The following is a 17,031-nucleotide window of genomic DNA, read 5'->3' as shown; positions in this document are numbered from 1 at the left end:
GTTGTGGGTAGCTGGCGAGTGTCAGCTGACCCTGCGCCCCAGCTGCCCCGGTGCTTTTCTCCCCCCTGGGTTCTTATCCCCAGCCTTTGCCACTGTATAGCTTTTCCAGGTGATCATAAACAAGCTCAGACTCCCACTATCTGTCTTCATTATTCACTATCTGAGATTTTCATTCCATATTTTGGTTTTACATAATGTTTAAGTGGTTAGTTTCCTGTCAAAGTCAAGCAAGGTTTTAAGTGTATTGTCACAGGTAGATTTTTACGAATCAAATGCCTTACAATTCCCTTTAAAAAGTTGAGTTTAGCTTTCCAACAATACAGAGATATACTTGTAGAAATGTCAAGTATTTGTGGAGAGCCCCAAATTTAGAGATTTTGTTATTTAGTTGGTAAATAAGTAATGGTACTTTTCACTGTCAGGCACGTGAGAAACCAGTACTGCAGATAAGGACTATGATGCAAGCCAGTGTTCCTGCAAATGAAGAACTGTTTGTCCACTTTAGCAATTAGCTTTAATTGCCAGCTTAGTACAATCTAGAATCATCTGGGAGGAGAATCTCAATCAGGGATTGTCTACTTTGAGCTGTCCTGGGGCATTTGTGAGGAATTGCCTTAAGTTAATTGACAGGGACTGACCCAGCCCACTGTGAGCAGCACCATTCCTTAGGCAGGGAGTCCTGGACTATGTAAGAGTGAGGTGAGAACAAGGAAGCCAGTGGGCATATAAGCATTTATTTCTTTCTACTCTTGACTGTGGTTGTGATGTGATCAGTGGCTTCAGGTTTCCACACTTGTAACTTCCTCAATAGTAATGGTTTAAAGCTGGAATTATAAATTAAAATAAACCCTTCTCCCTTACAGTTTGCTTTTTGTCATGGTGTTTCACAGAAATGAAACTAGAATGTCAAAGCATGACTATGTAATTCTTGCTAAAGACTAGGATCATTGAACATGCATGAGTATATGCATGTGTGTGGGGGTGGGGGGTCAAAGGTCAACCTCAGGTATTACTCTGAGGAACCATACATACATTTTGTTATGTGAGTCTCTCATTGTCCCGAATCTCTAATTGGCAAACGAGTTCCAGCAATCTGCATGTTTCTGCCTCCCTAATACTGGCATTACAATCACATCACCACATCTAGATTTTAAACATGGTTTCTAGGCTTCTAACTGAGGACCTCAAGCCTATGCAGCATGCACTTTACTGACGGAGCCATCTCCTCAGCCTTCAAATGAGACACTTGATCCATCTTTCCAAGGCCAAAAGAAAAGTCTACTTTTCTTCAGTTAAAAACTATGCATATATTTTCCTAGAGAATTGACCCCCAAGTGTTAGATCTATTTTAGAGAAAACTTATTTATTTATTAGAATAAGATGTCAGTTTTCTCTATGTCATTCAAACAGGAAGAAAATAGGTTGGGAGAAATAGCTCATTAAACTTTAAATATCTGTGAAGGTTGAAATGGTCTCATACATTGCTCAATCGCCTGTCAGTGTTTTCAACCTACCCAGTGAGAAAGCCACATGAAGGTCTTGAAACTGACTAGTTCATGGGTTCCACTTCCTGTTGTGAGGAGGAAAATGTGTCTTAAGACTCTAAAGCTCTCAAAGGTTGTTTTCATTCCTTCTTGTAGAACAGTTGGGGGTTTCATAGTCACATCTATCAAGTGAAACCGAAATCCTCATGAGTTTGTTATTTCAGTTAGTGGCTTTGCCGTGAGGAAGGGCTGTCAGGGCAGGGTTGGATGGCAAGGAGCTTGCTGGGAGTGATGGAACACTGCTCTGGGGACTGTTGACCTGATGTGAGCATCCAGCTCTCAACCCAGACTCAGTGCAAGAATCTAGCTGTAGACCTGGGGCTGATAATAGGAGACATGAAGACATACATTTTTGACTTGGATTTCTCTGGAAACCACCTTAGGCTTGATGGTGGAGCTGAAGAGCCAGCAGTGTCCCTGGGAGCCATCACACAATGACTGGAGACTCAGGTCCTTGTTCCATGCACCAGGAGCCAAAGAATACAAAATCTCTTCTGTTCTTTTCTTCCAGACTTCAAAGCTGTTCCCCAGGCATTGTGTCCTACTTGGAGGTTCTTTTTAAAAGCTGCTGTTGCTGTTTGAAACAATGTATTTTCATCTTGTTTACCTGGGCTTCCAGCCTTCTAGGAATCAATTTGGCCATCTCTGCTTTTTCCCACAACCATGGCTCTTTGTTATTTTGCTTGCCTTTAGGATCCCAGAGTCCCCAAGTCTTACCTACGAGGAAGTTCATTTATTATCTGTGTCATCAGCCCCAGCACTCAATTTGGACAATATTGTGTGGACAATATTGTGGTACTAAATGGGTTTCTTGATCTCAGGATAGTGGTGTAAAAATAAAAAAATAAAAAATTAGCCCAGAGACTAAGGAATAGTAGGGAATCTTAGACCAAGAAGTTGGTAGTGTGGGAAATATTCGGGGAAGGAAAGGTAGATGGAGTTGCTTAACAGGATAGTGTGCTTAGACTTGATTAGCATGCCATGATTGACACATGTTGAATCTGTTTAAAAATTGCCCTCAAAGAGATCAATCAATGATCTAAGGGAAGAAAGGATGTTTCTAAAACAAAACAAAACAAAATAAAACAAAGCCAACTCAGGGTTTCCCTGGTCTTGTATCCATGAAGAAAAACAATTTAACCTCAATTCCAACCTCCCTGCTGAGGGAAATTCGAGTCATCCTTACTCTAAAATGATGGGTTTTGCTTATTAAGTGTTTCTTATCTTTGTACACTCCATGATGCATTGATATGTGGTTATTTACAGGAACAGGATTTTTAGTTATCAGAATATTTTCACAAATAAATCTTGGCAGATATGCTTGAGACTTATGGGATTAGAAATCATACATACATACATACATACACACATACATACTTACATACATACATACATACATACTTACATACATACTTACATATATACACACATACATACATACTTACATACACACATACATACATACACATACATACTTACATACATACATACATACATACACACATACTTACATACATACATACATACACACATGTGCATACTTACATACGTACATATTTATGGGCTTAGAGTGACTTTTCCTTTGGTAATATTGAGTGAATTTTCCTTGTTAAATCTTGGCCTGTTGCTTTAAAAAATTCCTATTTTCAGTATAGATTCTATTCCCTTGTAAACATGTGGCAGAGCCATAGCTGCCATCCATCAGTAGTTAGACATGTGGACTTCTAGCCAGATGCAGCCAGAGAACCATACATTTCATGAAGTTACCTACCAACTTTTAGAACATTTTAATTGAATGCTTAAAAATTAAAAAAAAATCTCTGCTTGTTAACATAAATGAAATATATTTAAACCTGAAGGATTTTAGCATAGATGCCGTGGAAGAAAAATGAAGTTTTCTAAAGCTAAAATTCTGTCTAATGTTTGTATACATACATGTACACAGACAGACAGACACAGCAGGAGAGGCGTTTGCAAGCATATTTTCCCTTTGGGATTCCCAGTGGTTTTTGGAATCTGATTTCATATGACTTGATGAAAATGTGCTGTGGCAAATGTGTGTATTTTGTATAAATCCTCATGTCTGATTTGAATATTTGAATATTTATCTTCTATAAGACGTGAGAAATATTCAGAGATAAAGATAGAATGAGATATGTATATTAGGCTGCAAATAAGAAATTCTCAATCGAGAGGCTTTAGAGTCTCTGAAGAGTCCAAGAAGAGATAAATATTTTTTTCCTGCATATTAGCAAGACCACGAAGTTAGTGTGATGTGAGCATTTAATAGTTTGAGATGGAAACAATTATTCTCCAGTTTTACTTAAATAGTTGATATGATTTAGAAACTAAGGGGAGAAAGAAAAGATATTGTTTCTTGAAATGTATTTCATGATGTTTTCAAACTTCAACAAACCCTGTGCCATGCTAACCTAAGCAGTAGCAAGAGCTGCTTGTGGGAGGAAACAGGAAGCGATGCATAAATGCCTGTTACTCTTTTTCCCAGGTTCAGCTCAATGTATATCGATTCTAATTAGCACATTTTGTGCCTCAGCTGGTAGCTTCCCTTGAGCTCTGCTTGGAGAGGCTTTTTTTCTTTTTTAGAATCCACCCCGCTCATAAACACTGCCACCCCCTCCCTCCCTCTCTCTTTACAAATGTTACAACACAATCAGAAATTTTCTCTTTTCTTTCCTTCCTGCATTTCCAGCAGGTTCCCTTGCGTCAGAAGCCCAGGAAGAAAACTCAAGGTAATTCGATTCCTTTTGTTCCTTTATTCCTTTCTTGTCCATGTTAGTGTGATTTTTTTTTCTCTTTCTCTCTCCTGGATGCTTTCTTTGGGTGGGTTGGGGTGGGGGATCAGATTCTTGACTGTCTGAATTTTAATATCAGGAGATGGGTGCCAGATTAATTTTTTTTTTTTTTTTGAGAAGCTGGCACTGAGTCCGGGAAGTCACCGTGTTCCTAGGTGGGCTTTAACCCTTCCGTTCCTATTGCATAACTGCCTCTGTTTTTGTGGGAAGAACCGGCGTGTCTACCACAATGTGGCTTCCAGCCCCTGAGTCTAACGTTTTCAACTTACTCTCTTTGACTGAGGTTCTTAGACCCATACTTGCATATAAGTGTCTTTGCCCGGGTTTTCTAGGCACCGAATGGAGGTTTAAAAATAGAACAGATACATGATTTTTTTTTAAAAAAAATATTCACTTTGCATGAATGAAAACATCTAATCCTTGCCGTGCAAAAAGCTAAAACTTGCCTTTTATTTTGTCACCTGAGTCCGGGTCACACTCACCTGTCCATGCAACTCTTGCAGGGCTTTTCAACATGAGTCGGAGAAGGATATCCTGTAAAGATCTGGGCCACGCTGACTGCCAGGGTTGGCTGTACAAGAAAAAGGAAAAGGGAACTTTTCTAAGCAACAAATGGAAAAAGTTCTGGGTGGTGCTGAAGGGCTCATCGCTGTATTGGTATAGCAATCAAATGGTGAGTGACCTCCTCCTCCTGCCCTAGCCCCTTTACCAAAGCGTAGCTTCCAGAGTGCTGGCCAGAGGATGCCCATGAGGAAGGGATTCTCTGCGAGTTGGAACAGAGCAAGCTAGCAGATTTGTTAGGGGACTCATTTCTGCCCCAGGAACCATGTAGGTTAATGAGCTGTGCTGTTCGGGAGAAGCCATCTGGCTTCATTATTCTGATTGGAGAGGAAGAAAAGGGGCCCTAAATATATCCTTGCTTAAGGAAAGAGCACTTGGGTTCCCCTGATTTTATTATTTTGTGAGATCCTAATAGTTTCAGGATCTGTCTGGATATCATTTGTTGGGGGGGGGGTGGAGTTTGCATTGCTAAGGTCTATTAAAAAGGAGCTCAGCTTTGCCCTCTATTGAGGATATTAATCCATCAGTTCAGGGAGTGATCTCCATCCTTTATCCACTATCTTCTCTTCTCCTGAGATGGGTTGGTTTGGGATGGCTAACCTGTATGCCAGCCTTGTGGAGGGACTGGTGACATTGTTCCGTGGTGGCATTGGTGTCCAAGCATTGTAGAGGGCAACACTCACTGAGATAGTTGCTGACTTTATCCTTTGATGGGCACACACTACTGGGGTGAGCTTCATGGTTTGGCCGTAGAAAAAGAGCTGGAAATGAAGTTATTGTATTGTCCTTTGCCTCTAGAAACATTCTGAGAAGGATATTAGTGTTGTTGAAGAGCTTTGTTGGTGGATCTGTCACTGACTCTGGTGAATGGGAATCCATTGCAGATCTTGAGAGAACTGGGGTCCCTTTGTTGTAGAAGAAATACCCGTAGAGACTCTCTGTTAAACCATTTAAGGGACCAGTGCTAAATGAAGCCAACCCAGGACTGGGTAGATTTTCAAACAAATACAACTTCCTTCTTAAGTCAAATTAAGGTTAACATAAATATTTTATGTTTCCTATTATTTTATTTTTAATGTTTGAATTACATTTACTTATTTATTATTATTGATTGATTGTGTGTGTGTATGTGTGTGTGTGTGTGTATGTGTGTGTGTGTATGTGTGTGTGTATGTGTGTGTGTGTATGTGTGTGTGTGTGTATGTGTGTGTGTGTGTATATGTGTGTGTTTGGGTATATGTGTGCCATCACTCATGTGTGGAAGTCACAGGACAACTTACAATAAGGAATTGTTTCTATAGCATAGGTCCCTGGGATTTAACTCAAGTGGTCCACCTTGGCCACAAGCATTTTTATCTACTGAGCCATCTCTCCAACTTCTATGTCCTATTATTCTAAGCTATGGCATTTTGGGTAGTTATCACGGAGTGACTGTCACCTAGATGCTCCTTAAGACAAGCTGATCTGAGTTGTCCTATAAATAGCACTGGGGGATTTCTTGAGTCTGTGGGATAGTTGGGTATTGGAACATGCTACATCTATGGGACATAACAGGGCTCAGAGATAAACAGGCCATTTAGCATATCTCTCCCATCTTTCGGCCAGATGGCACCATCCTTGTCTTAGTAGAATGTAAAAAACGTCCTCTCTGGACCCACAGAATTACGACTTGGCTCATTTGGCTTCTTCAGCTTCTGTTTCTTTTAGGAGAGTAGAGCAGGTTACTTTTAGGTTTCAGACATCCCTAATCTTAGACATCAGGAATCTCACTCTTCTGCATGGAGCAGCCAGGTTGGCTTAGACTAGGGAGAGGGAAGAAGATGGAGTCTTAGATGCCTGTGGCTTCCCCATCCCTGTGTGCTTTCATTAGATGCAGAAAGTAAGCTTTGGGATACTGGTCATGCACTTTAGTGTCATTAAATTAGTAGCATTAGCTTGAGAATCAGCTTGCTGTCAATTGCCCAGGAAGATAGAGGATTATAAATGGTGTACAGAAGAAAGAGTGTTCTGTGGAGGACTTCTCATGTTGTTTTGCTTTCTCTCTTTGCTGCAGTCATTCCTGACATCTCAATTGTGTATTTGTTATGGGTAGACCTCAATTAAGATTTAATTAGCAGTCTGTTTCTCATTCTTCTTAGAGGACTTTGTGATTCTGTTCTTTGTGACTTTGTATATAGTATGATGATCTATCCCATGGAACATCTCCCATATGCCAAGGGATGGATGTTCTAGGTATTTTAAATGCAGGCTCTTATCTATTCTTCAAAACAATCTTTAGCTGGGTATATTGGCACAGGATTATAGTCTTAGCTACTCAGGAGGCTGAGGTAGGAGGATTGCAAGTACAAAGTCTGCCTGGTCTGCAGAGTGAGTTCAAAGATAGTCTTGTCAATTTAGTGAATCACTGTCTCAAAATGAAAAAGAAATATAAAAGTCTGAGGATATACATCGGTGGTAGAGTGCTTGCCTAGCATGCATGAGGTCCAGGGCACAATCTCTGGAGGGAGACAGAGATGGAGACAGACAGAGACAGAGATAGATAGAGATAGGTAGAGAAGAAACATAGACAGAGACAAAAACAGAGAAAAAACAAATATAGACAGAGTTAGGCAGAGACATAGACAAAGACAAAGACACAGAGAGAAAGATATAGATAGAGACAGAGATAGATGAGAGAGATAAGAGATACAGACAGACATAAATAGATAATGAGGCATAGACAGAGAGACAGGGACAGAGAGACAGAGGGAGATAGAGACAGACAGGGATATAGACAGAAAGTCTCAGACCTTAGAGGGATACTTTAAAAGATAAAGACCTAGTATAAACTGCTGAAGTCATACATGAAAGGAGTGAATAAAAACTGCTTCCTGTCTTGGCCCCTTTGGTTCCTGATTATGATCTGCCACGCTAAATTTTTCTGGGGACCAGGATAAGTGATATCATATGATCTCATTTCTGAAGGGGGACCAAGAGATCACCTGCACAAGTGGCAGTTCTGCTGTGAGTGTACAAGCTACCCGGTCAGATCCCTGTTGCTATTGTTATTTCCCAAGGGCTTTGTCACCCTCCCCACCCTGCCTTTCTGTTGTTGGTACCCAGCAATGAGTGAGGGTCTTACCTCTTTCTGCTCACATTGCTTCTCCCAACACCACTACCCAGACTTCCTTAGAAAAGGCCATTACTCAGTTTTCACATAGCATTTTGTTGGCTTGGAATGTGTCAGAGCACATGTAGCTGCATGCCATTTCTTATGGCACCGTGAATAAGTTTAATAGCCACAAAAATCTCAGCTAATGAAAAACCTGGAATTAAACTCTATGCTCTCACTTTCCCAAGCCTTTAGTATAAAGTTCAAATCCACTTTTGGGTATCATCTTAATGGGTACCTTTTTCTTCCTTCTCCATACTCCATATCCTAACCCAAGCCTTAGCTCTGGAACCTTTGATTTCTACTGATGTGTTCTGGTTCTATGTACACCTTTGTCTGTATAGATTCCCTGCTTAGAAAGGCTCTGTTCCTGGAAGCCTTCCCTCCTGCCCAGTTTCAGCAAGCCTTCCTTCTTCATAAGAACCACACTTTAATTTGATTCCATATCTTCTATGTAGACTTACCATAGACCTAAACTTAGCTAGTCTGTCTTCTTCCATTTATCTTATTTTATAATATTTTGATTGTATCCAATTCCTGTCTTTCGTAATTGATCATTATAGCTACATAGCAAGATCATGGATTTGTATCTTTAGTACTTTAGTGTCTGGTGTTGAATAAGTACTTGATTGAGATTTGTTGATTTCTCAAGTAAACAGGAATGAGGAGTCACTGACACTTACTTTGCCTAAAAGATTCTGAGAGGTGGGATCATGTTCAAGTATTTTTCTTGGCAGGAATGGCATTTCCATTTCTACTCTTAAAAATATGATTCAATTGAGGGCTTGCTAGAAAGGACCCCCATGGAGCAATGGGTTTCACACGATTCTTCCCATCCTTGCTTAATACTTTCTTTGGATCTTTTGGGATTAGACGATAGGGGCAGGGTAAGCATCTGAGTATGAGGTCTAATGTGAACAAACGTGGGATAGTGTATATAAGCTGCACCAAGCTCTTACTGTAGACATTACCTCTAATTTCCATATCAACCACTTATCATCAATTTTACTACTACCAAGTGAATTTACAGAAAGCTAAGAGCTAAAGAACCTGGCTCAGAGCTCCCTAGGAAGTAACTGGCAGAGCTGAGTTCAACTCTGAGATATTCCGAAGCGAAAGCTGAGTTTTTTCTGTAGAGTGTGTGATGGACAGGTGACCTGGGCCCAGCAAATAAGGAAGTCAGACTGTTTATACTGTTTACAAATAGGTAGGGCCACTGGGAAGGAGGGGGTTAACGAAGATTCTCAGGCTGGCAGAGAAACTGGCATGTGGAAACATGAGCTTAGCAGCAGTTAATTGGGAAGGAGGGCATTGTTGGAAACCTGGTTAGGAGTTGGTCAGAAAATGTAAGCATTCAGATGTGGATTCTTTCAGCAAGTACTGGGGTTCTTGTAATGAGAGCCAGGAATGAAGCACATTGATGGAGACACCGTATGGAGAGTCCTTGGATATGAGACAAAGCAGTTGAGGCTAAAATAAGACTGATCTCCAAATTTTAGTGTCTGGGAAAATAACATGAAAATTGAAAAGGAATTATGTAGAATTTTCTATCAGCTCATCCTTGGCTGCATAGTTGGTTTATTTTTTTGTACTGTCCATTACTTGTCAAATTACTAGAAACTTGATTTTTTTTTTAATAAATTAAGCAATATTGATGTCATTTGGGCAGCAATAGTTCAGAAAAGCGATGGGGCTTCTGGGTAAACCACCTGGCCCTGCTTCATGGAAATATTTGGTCCACCCATGCCTTGTGCAGCACAGTGTCTGGCTTAGTACCCACTGTGGAGAGTTCTCAGTCCTTTGAGGTTCCCACCTGTCTGTACAAATGTGGCCCTGTCTCTTCCTCATTGTCACCAGGGTTGCATGTCAGTGCACTGTGGCACCCCTGTCCAATCTGTCATCCTCACTAGCTGCACTTGAACAAAGTGTGTGGCTCTCAGAGGGGCTTAGATATGGAAGGTGCTCTTCTTGGAAGCAGCTTTCTGAGCATCTTTTCAATTCGAGTTTGAATAAGTTGGTAGAGTAAAATTGGCCCTTCCAAGAAAATCTTACTTGAAAGCCAGAATTTCTCGATAAGAGAACTGTCTTGATTGATTGGCAAATATGGAGAGCTGTTCTTTCGCTAAAGAACAACAAAAAGTGGATTGGTTTCTTCCTGGAAAAAAGGCATCTTCTCTGCCTTTGGTCCTATATCTTTCATGCATAATGTTCCTTTAGCATACATGTTTGGAAATGTCTTAGTGAAATTGTCATAGGTCGAAAAGTGTTCTTTTCATTGACATATTTTTTTCTTATGTGGCATTTCCTAAAAAATACTTTTATTTGTTATTTTGTGTATTTGAATGCTGGATATGTGTGTGTGTGTCTGAGACTGTGTGTAATGCAAGTGTGTATTTGTGTTAGTTTGTGTATGCATGTATGTATTTGTGTATGTGTATGCATGTGTATATTTGTGTGTATGTTTGTGTGCATGTATGTATGTTATGTGCATGCATGTGAGCATGTGTGTGTGAATGTGTGTGTATGCATGTGTGTATGTTATGTGCATGCATGTGAGCATGTGTGTGTGANTGTGCATGCATGTGAGCATGTGTGTGTGAATGTGTGTGTATGCATGTGTGTATGTTATGTGCATGCATGTGAGCATGTGTGTGTGAATGTGTGTGAATGCATGCATGTTTTTGTGTGTGTATGTGTATGCGTTTATTTCTGTATGTCTACTTGTGTATGTGTGTGTATGCATGTATGTATGTGTATGGGTATAAGTAAATATGTGTGCTCATGTGCATGTGCGTGTGTGTGTGAGTGTGTATAGGCTGGGGTGCATGCCACAGAGAGCATGGAGGAGTCAGAAGAGTTTCTGTAGAATTGGTTCTCTCCTTCTGCTTTTATGGGGGCCCCATGGACTGAATTCAAGTTGCCAGGAGTATGTGTCAAGCACCTTTACTGTCTGAGCCATCACCTTGGCCCATTTGTATAACTTAAATGTACTTTTAAACTCTGAAAGGAAAAGATAAAGAGTAGTAGACATCAATATTTGAAGGAAATAATTTAGTTTGAATTTTCATGTTACTTATTAGTGAGCTATATAAATTTTACTCACATCTTCCCTGACAAAATCCTCTTTCAATGAGATGTACAGGTGTTTAATCTGCCTGCACTCCATACTTACTGTCTGAGCTGAAATCCCATGTACTGAAGCTTTTCTACACTGACGTAAATTAGTGACATGAAACTGGTAAACATTATGCCCCCTACAATTGTGTTAGAGCAGAGAAGATGTAGAGTCGGCACTCTACAAAGACAATGCAGGACATGCTAGTGACAAGGTGACCTCACAATGATGCTTCATTTATGTAAAGTTAATCTGTGGGTTTAAAAGAAGAATGATTTTCTTCCTAAAATCAAGCGACCAGGTGGAAAACACAAACACATAGTCAGGTTCTTAAAGAAGTGATACATACACACATACATATATGTATATAGGCAGTATCCATATTTATAAATTTAATATACATTAGAATATGTACATAATTTGTCAGCAGGAAGATCATTAAAGTAATTTTCTGTGAATGCATTTTTCTAGTAATAAACTGATCAGGAACACCATGTGTATGTAACTCTGAGCTAACTTGAGAGCTGTGAATGCAGATCCAAAGCACTGTAAAGACACAAAAGGAACACATGCAAAGAAGAGCAATTTTGTGCATGCTTTGAACAATCCCTGCTTGGGAGTCATAGGGTGCAGAATTTTGCTATGGACTTTTGGGTCCTATAAGTGGTTCCTCATGGTGACTGTATCCTATCCTGAAAACATACCCACTTACTCGTGTGAAGCTATAGGACAGGTATGTAGAATGGAAGGGATCAGGTGTTCTTTCACAGAGTGGTACTCTCTTCAGGAGGAGCTTAGGTGACCTGGGGTCGGAGCAGAGATGGATGTGGTTTACGTTTGTTTTCTAGATGGCAGAAGTAGCCCGTGAGAGCAAAACTTGTGCTCCGATGTGAGGACTCTTTAGAAGTCTCTACTTGAAGATATATCATCCCTCTCAAAGGAGCCCCTTTTAAGAGACAGAGCCAGCTGCTTCTACAAAGAGGCTGGCTGATAAGCTCATTTGTCACTGGGCTCTGTGTTTAATCTCCTATGCAGTGTATTTCAAAAGGAAAAAGAACTTATAGACTGAGCATATTTAAGGGGTCAGAATTTAAGGTTAGAATTAAATATTTGAAACAGTGCCTTCAGAGAGGATACAAGGAAATGGTATCCTGCAGAAGAAGATGGCCCCCAGGCTCAAAGACAGGGGACAGATCACACTGGATGCTGTACACACCCTCTCTGGGAGTCCAGCTTTTTCTTCTGAAACACAGAAGCACAGACAGAAGGCTGACACCTGCTAAAGAGATAGTGAGATAGCACCCACTGTCAGCCATGACCCTCTCTTAAGCCACTCCACTTTTAATCTTACCCAACTTACTGTGGTGGCTATGCTCATTCTCTACCAAAAGTCATGACTTAGAATACTGGATATAAACCTCAAAAGTTACTGTTTTAAAATATTGCCAAAACACGCACACGTGCATACACACACACACACACACACACACACACACACACACACACACACACACACGTTACTGTCTTGAGCATTTTAAAGGGTTCATTTCAGCGGCATTGAATATGTTCACATTATTGTGCACTAGCCCCACCCTTCATCCTGAACTCTTTTCATCTTGCCAAACTGAAACTTTCAACCCATCAACCCACTCTCTGTATTCTTTCTTTGCTTGTCCCTTGCAACTACCAAAGAATTTTTGTGTCTATGAGTTTGACTACTGTATGTCTGCCCAGTAAGTATAGTCATATATGTTAAACCTCTCTCTCTCTCTGTCTGTCTGTCTCTCTCTGTCTCTCTCATCTGTCTGTCTGTCTGTCTGTCTGTCTGTCTATTTATGTATTTGATGGCTGGCTTATTTCACAAAGCATAACATCTTCAAGTTTCAATTTCCTTTCTTCTTAAGGACATCCATGTGTATCTGTCATCTGTATCTAGTTATCCATTTGTGTCTATTGATGAACGCTCAGGCTACACTTACCATTCACCTAGTGTCAAAATGCCCCTAGTACAAGGACCTGCCACTATGTCTTTGAGGCTTTGCTGTGGGTATATATACAGGATTACAGGGTAATCATACTTTCAGTTTTTGCAGAAACCGTTTTCTGTAGCATACTGCTCTCTTCCCTTTCTCCTGACAGAGCACAGAGGTTATAGCATCTCTAGAAATTTCTCAGGATTTACTTATTTCTGTTAATTATCATTTTAATGAGTACAAGGTGTTAAACATCTCATTGTGGTTTTGGTTCACATTTCCTTAAGGCCCAGTGACAATGAGCTTCTCTCTCTCTCTTACGCTTACTGGCCTTCTGTATCGTCTTTTTTTTTTTTTAAGTTTACTCTACATATTTTTAGAAGCAGAGATGCTGTTTCTGTTGCTTGGCCTTCAATAGTATCTTAATGATATTCATGAAACTCATGAAAACAGCTTAGGGATATGGGAAGGCTCCTTGAAGATTGAACATACATCGTGGGATGGCAGATTAAGTGTTATCTCATAACTGTGACGGCTCAAGGATTACTATTCATTATTTTTCCTTATTTTTTATTGCTTCTAAATCTCTAGTATTGATGCCCAACATTAAATCTTATATGAACCTTTTTAAAATTGATTATTTTATTTTAGATTTCAAATGTTGTCCCCCTTCCCAATTTCCCCTCTTCAAATCCTCCATCACCCTCCCCTAAGAAAGTATACCCCCACCCACCCACCCACTCTCCTCTCACCTCACCGCTCTACTGTTCCTTATGCTCAGGCCACAAGCCTCCACAGGACCAAGGACCTCCTCTCTCATTGATGCAAGATAAGGCCATCTTCTTCTACTTAAATAGCAGGATCCATGGGTTCCTCCATGTGTATTCCTTGGTTGGTGGTTTAGTCCCTGGGAGCTCTGGGTAGCTTGATTAGTTGATACTGTTGTTCTTCCTATGGGGTTGTAAACTCCTTCAGCTCCTTCAGTTCTTCTTGTATTGGGGTCCCTGAGCTCAGTCCAATAGTTGGCTATGAGTGTCTTCATCTGTCTCATTCAGGTGCTGGCAGAGTCTCTCAGAGGACAGCCCTACTGGGTTCCTGTTTGCAAGCAGTTCTTAGCATCAACAATAGTGTCAGGGTTTGGTGTCTGCCGGTAGGATGGATCCCAAGGTGGGGCAGTCTCTGGATGGCCTTTCCTTCTCTGCGTTTCCATGTGTGTCCTTTTGGGTTTGGGTTACCTTTATATGAATCTTATATGATATTCCTTTTTTTTTCTTTTGCTATTGCTTTTAATGGGAAGATGAATTCACTTAAATTTGGTTTTTAATGTAATATTTTAGTTAATTATTTGAGAATGGCATATAGACAGACAATATATATTTGTTATATTTTCCCCCTTCCTCCTAAATCCTCCTCCTCCTCCTCCTCCTCCTCCTCTCTCTCTCTCTCTCTCTCTCTCACACACACACACACACACACACACGTTTATGTATATTCTACTGAGTCCCATTTGTGTTAGCTGTAGACTCATGGGTCTGTGGGTCTGTGTCTCCCTATCAGAACCCACACACGTAAAGACAGACTCTGCTTCCCCTAGTAGCCATCAGGTATAACTCCTCAGCCAGCGGTGAGGTCTCCTTAGCTCCTCTCTTACTCAAGCTGGAATGTTGGCTGCATTGCTCTCTCACAAGCACCTGTTTTGCTCTTGGGGCTTTAACTATGGCACATTCAATTTATTACTTATCAAGAGATAGCATTTTTATCAAGAGATAGTATTTACTCTATGGTCATAAAAGTCAGTCAAATTTCTCAAAACTCTCTTTTCATTTTTCTTGCTTTCCTTTCTTTCATTGGGCTATGCTGATGAAGAAGCTGGCCTACATGGGTAAAAAGGATATCCCCTCTGGGGTTCCAGGCTTCTAAGGGAGCAGGTGAGGTGGCTCGCTATGGGTAGCTTGTGTAAGGGCACATGTGCTGAGATTTTTTTTTTTTTCCATTGCAGAGAACAACCACCAATCTTTCAAATTGTGAAGGTTCTATCTTAACTGCTTTTGGAAATGACCTTTCTGAAATGAGTCTTCGTAAAAGAGATATACTTTCACTTATCACATGATATCATTGGGAGAGAAGGAGTGGCCAGGGAATGATTTATAGACATGGGATAGAATGCCAGCTACGTCACGGTCCCCTCTCGAGTAGAACCTACAGCGGTAGGGAGGAGGCCATATCCTTGGGTGTTTCTTAGAAGCTGATAATGAAAAGGGATTGTGTTGTTGAAGGTCACTCTGAGTAAAAGCTTGTTTGTTTGTTTGTTTGTTTTTTCTGTGGGAAAGACAGGTTGACTTAGGTATCTCAGAAGCAAACCCTAAGAAGATTTGAGTATGAGTGACCTTTGTGAGAAGTAATTCAGGAAATGCAGTTGTTTTGTGGTTTGTGTAGTGAACTGGGTCTAGGATTCTCCGTGGATACCAAGAACCTTGAATGCTCAGGTTCAAAACAGTGTAGCATTTTCATGCAATCTATACACACCCTTCTTTATTCCTTAAGTCATTGCTACATTACTTTAATACCCAATGCAACGTTAATATTAAGCCAATTGTTGTTTTGTGCTCGTTTGATATAGACACTCTTATGCATTTTTATCACTGGTTCATCTGGTTTATCATTGGTTCAATCTGTGCAGGTAGAACGTACAAACCCAGAGCTACAACTAGTTTGGTGAGGGAAGGACAAATGAGAGAAGGCAGAGAGTAGCCGAGGATGGCTGTGGGTAACCCAAGCTAACAGACCTGGGGAATTCAGTGCTTTTGAAAAATAAACAATCCAGAGTTTGCATGCCAAGTGTCAGGGGCTTGAGTATTTATGCACCAACTCTCCTCAGACATGAGCCAGGAGCCCATTCTAGCTGCTTGCTTTGTGAATCCCTCTGCAAGTCAGAAGAGTGGAATCAGGAGCTAGACCTTCCTAGCAGAGAAATGCAAGTGTTAGCAGTGGGAAGTCTGGCCAGGGTTTCCTGGGTAGGCTGACTCACATTGTGTGGGCATTGTCCACACATTATCTGCCTAACCCGGAGCCCTTGATTCTCTCTCTTGCTGGGTCTTTAGCAGCCTGGAACCATTGGGATTTTCTGGAACCACCTCAGTCCTCATTTAGAATGAATACTCAGAAGTTTCTGGAGTCTGTAAGAAATTGAGGCTTTTATTAATCAGCCAAAGACATTTAGCAATTGTTTTCTGTATAGAATATATATTTCTAGGCATCTGTAAGAAGAAATTCTCTAGGTATCAAAATCTAATTATATTTATAGGATAATATATAAATCCAATAATTTTTTTAATAAAATATACCCCGAATAATGTACAAACAGATTAGCAAGCTTGCAACCGTAATTATGCACCGAAAATTTTAATTATTTTTCCTCACAGTTGCTAATCTGATGCAAAAATGACAGGGGAAAACTGGGACACAGGCACAGCTGCTCCAGGACTCTGTATTTAATTTCTACCTTTGTGAGAGAGTGACTCTCTGCAATGGCTGCTCATGCCAATTCATCTCATCTCATCTCTCTTCAATCTCAGTTTACCTCTAGCTTATATTTTAGAAAATGGGGTTTGAATTTTTACTACTGGTCACAAGTCTATGTGTGCTAGAAGAACCCAGCCTCCATGTGTGTGCCAGAAAAATCCAGCCTCCACGTGCATACTAGGTTAATTAAGCTTCCATGTGTGTGCTAGAAGAATCAAGCCCCTTTGTTCTGCAGTAGCCTGGGAAAGGACAGCTGAGCTCATATCTTTGTCTTTGTTTCGTGTGTGTGTGTGTGTGTGTGTGTGTGTGTGTGTGTGTGTGAGAGAGAGAGAGAGAGAGAGAGAGAGAGAGA

The 17,031-nt window shown here is 40.6% G+C and overlaps 1 protein-coding gene across 6 annotated transcripts in view; it reads left to right on the top strand.

Annotated features, from left to right (window-relative positions):
• Window positions 1-17,031, top strand: part of Ipcef1 (interaction protein for cytohesin exchange factors 1) — a 158,885-nt gene that overhangs the window by 70,659 nt on the left and 71,195 nt on the right. For 4 of the 6 annotated variants that reach the window (XM_029482790.1, XM_021174271.2, XM_029482789.1 and 1 more), the window contains exons 3-4: window positions 4,255-4,294; window positions 4,861-5,030. The exons of 1 other annotated variant lie outside the window; for it this stretch is intronic. In XM_029482790.1, coding sequence (XP_029338650.1) covers window positions 4,255-4,294; window positions 4,861-5,030 — 210 coding nt within the window. Of the gene's footprint in view, window positions 1-4,031; window positions 4,051-4,254; window positions 4,295-4,860; window positions 5,031-17,031 lie in introns of those variants that run through there. One more of the 6 variants, XM_021174270.2, reaches the window with a different exon arrangement.

The sequence above is a fragment of the Mus caroli genome, chromosome 10 (genome assembly GCF_900094665.2).
Source record: "Mus caroli chromosome 10, CAROLI_EIJ_v1.1, whole genome shotgun sequence".
Lineage (NCBI taxonomy): Eukaryota > Metazoa > Chordata > Mammalia > Rodentia > Muridae > Mus > Mus caroli.
The sequence above is the reverse complement of the archived record's forward strand: the minus strand, read 5'-3'. Positions and strand labels throughout refer to the sequence as shown.